This window comes from Venturia canescens, chromosome 1 (assembly GCF_019457755.1).
Source record: "Venturia canescens isolate UGA chromosome 1, ASM1945775v1, whole genome shotgun sequence".
NCBI classification, from domain to species: Eukaryota; Metazoa; Arthropoda; class Insecta; order Hymenoptera; family Ichneumonidae; genus Venturia; species Venturia canescens.
Window position 1 is genome coordinate 32,477,391 of NC_057421.1, and position 9,450 is coordinate 32,486,840.

The window sequence follows — 9,450 nt, forward strand, 5'->3', positions numbered from 1 at the left end:
AAAAAACCCGTTGCATCATGGGCCTCGACGAACGACTGAACGACAATCTTCGCGACTCCGCGTCGGGGAATTGGAGATATGTTAATTTTTCTTTGCTCCTGAGTTTAATACTTCATACTCTACAATCGTTACGCAATATCGAGTTAGTGTACTGCGAAAGTGCATTTTTTCATTCGACGAATAAACACGGCTTGTTGCGTGAGGAAAAACTATATGTATTGATGTGTTTTAATATATATTTGCTTTTTTACTTTCGATAATCGATCTGTCGAATCGATCCTCCATTGTTTTCGCAGTTATAATAATATATACACATATACTGTGTACTATTGCTGTCTTCAAAAATGATCGACGCCACTTCTTCGTATTTCACTCCCGTATTGTTGCCGCTCTGATTAAATACCGAGCTTTGACTATCATGTCTGTTGAGTAAACAACATCTTTGTTCAATCCGTGTCGTACGTTAGTACCTGTGTTTATAGATTGGCATATATTCCCTATTCGTGAGATTATTGAAAAATATAAGAGGAAAAGTGGAGAGTCCGTTACGTGTAAGTTGACCGATTCTAATCTGTCAACGACGTCGTACTTTTTCGCGATAACATCCAAATTTCTGAATTCATAAGATCCTTAACACACGTCAGAATTATATTTGTTTTACAAAATGTCGATGAGAGTAACCAAATTAAACGGTGATATTTACGAAATAAGAACTTCTAAGCCCTGTCATTTGAGTGATGTGTTGAGAATCATGCGTGAAAATTTTTATTACGAAGAAACTATGTTTAAGAGTTTATGCGCAAACGTAAAAATAGACGACGAGAAAAAACAACGAATCAACGCATATTTTGACGGAACTGTGATCGCTGCTCTCGAAGCATCGCCGTGTATAATAGCTGTGCACAAAAAAACTGGAAAAATTGTGGGTGTTAATATTATAACCGTGAGCGAAAATCCAAAAATTGGTAGTAAAAAGGATGGTCTTGCTACGATTTTTGCGGTTGATGGAGCGCCACCCGTAGTCAAGAAATACATCGAATATTTGTCACGAATAAACGAGCAGGTTGATCTTTTCGAGGTGTTTCCGAATGTTCAAACTATGTGGGAATTTTATGCTGTGGCGATTGACAAGGATCATCGAAAATTGGGACTTGCTAGCGATCTTATGAACTTTGGGATAAATATCGCGAAACAATCTAACGTTTCTTTGGTTTTCGGTGTTTTCACCTCAATTTATTCGAGAAAAAGCGCCGAAAAAATCGCAATGAAATCGTTCGTAGAATTCGATCTCACAAAATACGTCGAACCAGATGGTCGACCTGTATTTAACAATATTCAAAACGATAACATCGTTACTGTTATGGTTCTAGAAATGTAGAGAATTTAATTCCCCCCCCCCCCCCCCCCTCCCACACACTCATATATACAACAATTAATGGAATATATAAGTGCTCTCTACTCTACAGTATTTTCATCTGCACTGTCATTTAAATGAATAAAAAACATCCGGAACGTAGAATTCACTTTTTTTTTCTGATGGGTTCACCATACAAAACGGATGCAAAAGATGAAACTCAGTTTTTCATACAATTTTGTATTATTTATTCATTGAAACACTTATGCGAGAGAATTCACGTATATGAGAACGATCGAAATTAATCTCAACAGAAAAATCAAAGCAAAAAATAATTTCAAGGAGAAACATCAGCTTTACGTAAAGTGAGGTTATGTAAATACGAATTTGATTGGTTTTATCTGTTTTATCTGGGTTATGTAAACACTGTTTGTTTTGTTTATACGAGATTAACCTCTAAAAATACGTCATTTTTGGGTGGAATCGATGTGAATCTATGAGAGACTATAAAAAATATATCCAAAAATGTATTCTAAAAGTTTCGTTAAGCTGCCACCGCATTTTTCTCAAGCTGACGTTCCTCATTAATAAAGAACACACTTTTATGATTGCAGTGTTCTCACACGTTGGTAAAATAAATCGCGACTGAGCCGACGAATGACCTGAATTTTGTATATGTGTAATTTCCTTTCACCGTCGCATACCGTGCGCGTTGACGAATATATTCGCGCGGGTGGGTGACCAAAGTAGCGGTCAACCCAAAACAAAAATATATATTCATCTCTGTCCAGTCGAACGTCATTCTTTCCACATTAATGTGGCGGTTAGCTCGAACAAATATTAATTGTCTACGATTTTTGTGACAAGACCAACGATTATATGTGCAACCGCGCGGTGCAACCTCTTTCTTTCGTAACAATTTGTCCTTGAAGTTATGGAATAATAAAAAGCTATTCAAAGGTAAGTCAACTTTTCATTGGTAACAAAAATATTCTTAAAATTAGCTTCTTTATATAAATAAACTTTGTGAATGATCGTAGTTGTTATTGCGAAAGAAAAACGGCTCAGACGTGCGCTGCGTTTGACATCTAATAAGAGAATGTGTTCGAGTGTATATATGTACGCGTGATTGGTTGAAATTTACAAAAGTATAGCCACAACAGGTAACCAGATATTGTAAAACAGTTCCCGGTTAAACTCGCTCGGTGCGCAGGTGGTTTTCTACTGTGACATTCCGTGAATAATATATCGACACAATAAATAAGCACTCAATCAGTAAAACTATAAAAACTGCACGTTCTCAATATATCCTCCTCTCTGACGTTCGACATTCAATAACGACAATTCGATGGATTATGCTAAATTTTTTTTACGGCAAAAGAGATATTTCTTATAAATAAAAAGTTGGGTTTGTTCCCAGCTAAAAACTCTGTCTATATTTATCTTCATTTATTTTCACCCACCATCTCGAGATCTGAGAATCGTTCTCGCTCGCGGTCACGTGCTGCTGCAGTTCCGCAGTAGCTTTCTGTTTCCCCGACCACACTCTTGAGCCTCCTGAGCTGGATTGGCTACGATCGCACCAATCGTAATTCATATTTTTCAGACGTAACCAACAAATGTCAGGATTTTTAAAAAGTACATTTTTAATCATCGATTTTATTCTCGCAGTGCTGGATGAATAATTATTTAAAAAGATTTCACTGCGTACGAAATTGCTCACACAAATAAGCTCCATAAAATTGATAACGTTACGATTACAAAGATTCTTTACTTACAAATGCGAGTTCGCAAACAACGAGAGTTGTATATCGATGAAGAATATTATCACTTTTATTATAGCGGCTCCCAATCAGCGGCCTTGTATGAGTGACAAGAGTTGAAAATATCTTTCGCACTCTTCCCAATTTCGAGAAGAGTGAGGAAAGAGGCCGAGTAAAATGGTTAGGAAACAATGGGAAATGAAAGATAACCGATTTTCATAACACATTGGCACAGGATTTCCCAAAATTCGGACCTCCGTACAGACGAGGAAAATTTAATTTGTCACAACTTGACACAGAAGGTTATCTTATCGTTCTTATCGTTATTGTTGGTGAATGTTATTCGCAAAGATGTCAAGATACCTTTGAAAATTTTCGGGTTGACGGATAAACGCTGTTGAAAAATACGATGAATTTAATTTAGAATATTAATAAAGTATAACATAAAAATTGATAAATAAGCCAAAGAATAGATATTTTTAAAAACATTTTATTATCTATGCGCGTGCGACAAGTTTCTCGTGTGGATTGTCAATGTTTGACAACAACAATGGAGCTTACGTGGAGCACGATCGATTCGAGTCTCGCCAGTGTACTGAATCAACTTCCTTCGCTCTCGTAGACTCTAAATGAATTAAAAACACACAAAATATACATTTATTGTGACTTGAAAACGAGTTATCGGTTTTACAAACAAAAAATTGTAGTCTGCTTCGTACTCGTATAACTTCACGATCCCGCGTTCGGCTGCTAATGTCATGCACGAATCTTTCTCCCACCCCCACCCCGTTCAACAGCTGATATGGGGATTGGTATATTTTACTCTGCACGAGAGACGCGTAGAGTATTCGAGGTTCGAGGTTCGAGGTTCGAGCCTCAGTCATTCGAAACTTATCGCCGAGAAAACTTCTGATTATCGAATTTCCAAACGATGAGGTGCGTTTACAATAGCCTGGATTCAGACTTACTTTTATTTTACAAGTTGTATAAAACACGGTTATCCTTCTATTATACCGGTCATTTTGTTCAAGTTTATACGGAACAAAATTTTCTCTGCCGTTCGTGGTGTTACAATTCCATTGACGTTTTACCCTTTATTTAAAAATTCGTCAACGTTTGACGTGTGATCGTGTAATTGAGATAACCAAATAAAATAACATAATGTTTCATGTGTTGTTTCGCAATGACGCGAACGTTTATCGAAAGAAATTTAGACGAGAATGTAACATATCTCGAAGTTAATGAAAAAAACGAACATATTTAAAAATTCAGTTGGTGCTTGATTCTCTACGAGTATGCACTTCGAGGGTCAATTTTTAATGCCAAACATCAAAAGTGGAGTGTCGATAATGGCGGCGTTTTATTCTAAGTCAGAGAAGTCATGCCCATGTGAGATTAAAATACAGAATTTTTCATTAATTTTCAAGCCCCGTTGATCAAAATTTAATTCTTTATAATTTTTTAAAACTTGTGTTTTTTTTTATAACTATATTAGTTTTTTTCTAATTTTACTTCAAATACTTGGGAATTGCTGTAAATATATGTTTGAAAATTTATGCATATTACAGAAATAATTTCAAGGCGTTTTTGCATCCTTTTTTATCGAAGACATTACTCGAGCATAAATTCGATAATGCGAATTTCGTAGTAAACATTTTTGCGATGATGCATTAACAAATATGGAAATGAATAAATTACCTTGGTTTTGTGAAGGGAAAATTGGTATCGTAAATTTTCGAATGTGACCAGCAGAAGCGATGCTAATTTTGTTGTTTTCCTCAGTCACTGTTATATATTTGTTTTTGTGTCCAGTGTGTCCTCGAATTTGTATCGAAACGAATTATGCGTACACGAGCAAAAAAGAGAGAAAGAGAAGCAGACGGAAAAAATGTTTGTTTACTCTTTGCCTTGAATTTATTTTCTGTGTAGAAGAATCGTCAGTCGCTATGAACTCAGTGAATTGAAAATAACAATGAAACGCTTTGTCGGCCCGAAAAAGTGGAAAAATATTTTCTCAAATAATCGAGATACTACGTATATTTTTAGTGACCGCAAAAGAATGCCCTCATATCGTCCGTGGGGCTCCACGGACGACGGTAATATCGAATTCGAGTCGTTGACAACAGAAACTCTGCAAGGTGCATTGACGGTTATCAGAGAAGAGTTTTTCACTGATGAGAATGTCAGTGTAGGAGTTGAACTTACCTCCGAGCCTGGCGCTTCTGAAGAACTCGAGGAATTGTGCCTCGATGCGATAAAAGATGGCGTTAGTGTCGTCGCCATCGACGTTACGACCGGCAAAGTTGTGGGCGCAGCTCTCAACAAAATACAAGTTCGTATGAAGTTTCATTCATTTTTATGAATTCCTTTTTATCCTAATTTATTATATTATGTGAACGTTCAATCCGTGAAACTGTTTTAAATTAATAATCTGACGAGTTTTGTACTGAAAAGAACTAAGTTGTGATGTGATTCGAACTGCTTACGGATAATTTATTATTTCTCTTCGCTGAATAACCTTTTTTTTAATTATAGCGTTTCGGTAAGTTCGGTGAACTAATCCACATCTTTTGCATTCTCGTTACGTCGATAAAAGCTGATGAAATTGTTGAGAATGAGAAGCAGTTGATGATTTAGATTCATAATGTGCCCATTAGGGTGGCGCAAAAAATCGACTATTTTTTTTTTCAGGGTCTCCTATGAAAATATGTCAATTTATCATGTTTCAGGAGCCCCCTCCAAAAATCAGCTCAAAAAAATTTTTCTTAAAGGTCGCTCAAGATTTTTAAAAATTCCAAAAATAGTTAAGATTTGACTTTTTTTTATTTTAAAAGTTTTTTTTGCTCAATACGGCGAAATTTTGTACCGAAGAAACCAATGAGTTTCTGGAATTTTCAACTCAAAATATTCATTTTAAAAGGTCGCTCAAAATTCATTTTAATCTTTATATACTTAAATTTTATTGTTTCGAGCGACCTTTAAATATTCATATTGATTTTGAATTTTGAGTTCCAATTAGTAAGATAATCGTTGAAAATGCACTACGAAACGGAGGAAAAATCGTATATAACAATGTAGGTAATAGACCAGAAAGACGGAAATTTTTTTACCGGCGTAGCAAACCGTGTTTGAGCCTGCGCTATTTTTGCTTTCATTCAATGATAAAGTACTTGTTCGCAAACAACAATTCGAAGTATTTTTGTTGGTAAAATCTACTTGATAATTATTAAAACAAATCGTTCAAAACATCACTCACACAGTATTGTACCAAATTCACTCATTATGAGAGTCAATAAATGTTTTGATTAAACAGGCATGCTCTCTTCATAATTACATTTTCTCTGCTAACTAGTTTTCGTAATTGTTTGAATTGTTTAAATAAAAATATCGACCTATTGTAAAATCATACCTTGTTACGTCAGATTTTTCCTCCATCTCATTGTGTATTCCTAACCATTATCTTACTTATTGAAAGTGAAAATTAAAATGAATAATCAATATAAATATTTAAAGGTCTCTCGAAGCATCGAAAGCAAAGCGTATAAAAGATGAAATTAATTATGAGCGACCTTTTAAAATGAATATTTTCAGTTAAAAATTTCGGAAACTCGTTGGTTTTTTCTGGACAAGGTTTCGGTGTATCGAGCGAAAAAATTTTTTAAATAAAAAAATTCAAATTTTTTTTGTAATTTTTAAAAATCTTGAGCGACTTTAAAAAATTTTTTTGTTGACTTGATTTTTGGAGGGGGCTCTTGAAACATGATAAATTAACATATTTTCATAGGAGACGCTGAAAAAAAAAAAAATAGTCGATTTTTTTGCACCACCCTAGTGCCCATAACTTGTAATTAGAGTTTTTGCCATTACATTTTTGGAGTGCACGAACCAGACGAGACATGAAACTAATAACATTGTACCGGTATGTTGATCAGAGAAAAGTGTATGATGGATGTTTGCAGATTCGAGGTGATCCTTCGACGAAAGGATCGTTCGAGTTGTTCAGCGAGAGATGTAAGTGGAAGTCTTCAAAAGCTCTTGTAGATTTTATGATAAACGTTGATTCGAGACTCGATCTTTTCAATCATTATAACGTTGACTGTATTCTCGAAATAATGTTCATGGCAACAAAAAGAAGTTATCGACAGCGTCGAATAGGTGAACTTTTGGTAGTTTCATCCATGGAAATCGGTAGAGAATTGAATCGTGGAAAAAATGTTAAAGTACCAGTGGAAATAAAGGATAATGATACGATAACGAACGAAAATTGTATTCCGAGTCTCGTGTCGATGATAGCAACGTCGAATTTCACGAAGAAAATAGCCGATCGTTTGGGTTTTAGTACTTTGGTAAAGGCGAGTTTCGATGAATTTACGTTCGCCGATAAAACGTTTAGCCAACGTATCGGCAATCTCCACAAATTTACTTGGCTCATTGCCAAAAGACTGATAGTCTCGAAGACTTGAACATTTTTCACCATTGATCAATTAATTATCGTGTTCACGACCGCAATTGTAATCAATCGAAATTATTATATTTTTAAATGACAAATCATGTTTTAATTATTTTATTTAATATCACATATAAAAATCGATGCATGGAATACGAGTGACAATCTTTGTGATATTTTAACTTCTTCGATGACTTTCAAAAGTCAAGAAATGATTGATGCATGAAATTTTTCGTTGACCAAAAAAATGTTCGTTTCAACCAAAACTCCTCGCGAGCACCGAAATATTAGCCTCAATAATGCCCTAGAATATCGTAAAAATAAACTAATTCATTCGTTGCTCCTGTTGATTACTGTTTTCTCAATTCCAAAATTCATATTTGAAGACATTATTAAAGCAACTAAAAAATATGTGCGAACAAATAAACGATATCAGTTGTTTGAACAAGATCATCCGGTTCCGATGATTCAGTTGATTCTCTCACACGAAATTATTTTTATGATTCAATTGTGAGTGAACTGAATCGCATTACTCGTTCAACAAAAGAATATTTATATCCGACGATTTTCCATCGAAAAAAATGAATCAAGATCGGAAATATTTTATTTTAAGCGTTGTTTAATTAAACGAAGAGTCTCGATCATGTTTTTCCCAGTAGGCAAAAGTTCCTTTTCCACTTTTGTTATCTCTAAGCTCAAGTTTCTTTTTCAAATGTGATTTTTTAATCATGGAAAAACTATTTTTACGAGAATTTTACATTCGTTAGTCGAATATTGTTGATTCGGGGTCGGTGAATATTATTGTTGTGATGAATTTTTATCTGTGTTATTACAGCTGCTTTATTGAAACGTAACGATACATGCTCGCAACATGAATAAACGAATATACACGAATAAACAAATTGCTATTTGTGTTATCACAGAGTAACGTGGAGAAGGGGAGAATAAGCGCATTATTGTTATGTAATTTATAGAAACTTGTGTAACTAGTTCGAAGTGTGTCAAAAATAAAATATATTTTTCTCTAAATCCGAGGTCTGACGTTGCCTTTTTTGTCACAAAATACCACCATCATTCGCGAGTTACTTATTTCAGATAAATCATCGTAGTTTAGCCGTAGCCCGAGACTCTCCTAAAACTTCATTGCGACCCCGATCGTTCGGAGTTCGATTCAGCAACATGCAACATTGCGACTCGAATCGATGGATTCGCGTTAGGGAGTGGAAGCGCTTGGTCCAATCCGATCATTGCGCAGAAATGGGAAAGAATGTTTCATATTTTTAAGCGTCATTTTAAGGGATCTACCCTAATTAGAATTTTCAAAAAATCTATTTTTTTTATTGCTTTTTTCGGAAGTATACATATTTAAAAGTATCATACTAAAATTTTATATTTTTCTCAAAATTACGTTTTCGGACGGCTCGTTGATAAAATCTCCGAAACCATTCAATCGGCCCTTACCAAAATTTTACCACATGTTCTTTATGACTAGTTATAGCGCATATCATACGAATTTTGAAATTTTGAGTAGAAATTTTCTTTTGTTTTGCAAAAAACGATGAAAAAAGCGTGCTTTATCGTAGTTTTTGAAAAAATGGCCGGCATTTTGTTATTTTTGAAAAAATGAAACATCGTATGAAAAGCGCTGCGTAGCCATTTACCTATCGAATCAAAAACTATTTTTTTTCCTTCGATTGTCCATACCAGAGATTTTATCAACAGTGCACACCCATCTTTTTTTGGACCTGTCCTCTCCCCCATTTTTCCTGTACGAAAACTGAATAAAATTAATATAAAAAAAATTTTTTTGTGTATTTTAAGAGTGTATTTTTCAGGCCTAACACTTTTTGTATCCATATTTATAATTTACACCGGTCAAAAAAATT

At 34.7% G+C, this 9,450-nt stretch overlaps 2 protein-coding genes and 1 long non-coding RNA gene across 5 annotated transcripts; 2 read left to right on the forward strand and 1 right to left on the reverse strand.

Moving 5' to 3' along the window:
* The first annotated feature begins 39 nt into the window (after positions 1 to 39).
* Positions 40 to 1,516, forward strand: LOC122410794 (uncharacterized). Its single transcript, XM_043419234.1, has one exon. The coding sequence runs from the start codon at positions 665 to 667 to the stop codon at positions 1,376 to 1,378; it is 714 nt and encodes a 237-aa protein (XP_043275169.1). The 5' UTR covers positions 40 to 664; the 3' UTR covers positions 1,379 to 1,516.
* A 561-nt stretch (positions 1,517 to 2,077) lies between these two features.
* Positions 2,078 to 8,593, forward strand: LOC122410778 (uncharacterized). 3 transcript variants are annotated; one of them, XM_043419209.1, is made up of 4 exons: positions 3,724 to 4,053; positions 4,390 to 4,506; positions 5,164 to 5,449; positions 7,077 to 8,593. In XM_043419209.1, exons 2-4 carry the CDS (start codon positions 4,499 to 4,501, stop codon positions 7,578 to 7,580), a joined length of 798 nt encoding a protein of 265 aa, XP_043275144.1. In that variant the 5' UTR covers positions 3,724 to 4,053; positions 4,390 to 4,498; the 3' UTR covers positions 7,581 to 8,593. The 3 variants fall into 3 exon arrangements, with proteins under 3 accessions (XP_043275157.1, XP_043275144.1, XP_043275152.1); XM_043419222.1 differs by lacking the exons at positions 3,724 to 4,053; positions 4,390 to 4,506 and adding an exon at positions 2,078 to 2,314; XM_043419217.1 differs by lacking the exon at positions 4,390 to 4,506.
* Positions 3,588 to 5,167, reverse strand: LOC122410802 (uncharacterized). The gene is made up of 2 exons (XR_006261021.1): positions 4,816 to 5,167; positions 3,588 to 3,742 (listed from the first exon to the last, which is right to left on the reverse strand). It is a non-coding gene; the product is annotated as an uncharacterized lncRNA (long non-coding RNA).
* Positions 8,594 to 9,450: the final 857 nt, after the last annotated feature.

Excerpts from the sequence above, each read along its gene's own strand:
- LOC122410778 (XM_043419209.1), top strand. Across the intron at positions 5,450-7,076 it reads CAGCTCTCAACAAAATACAA|ATTCGAGGTGATCCTTCGAC; the intron begins GTTCGTATGAAG and ends GGATGTTTGCAG.
- LOC122410794 (XM_043419234.1), top strand. The coding sequence starts at position 665 with ATGTCGATGAGAGTAACCAAATTAAACGGTGATATTTACGAAATAAGA.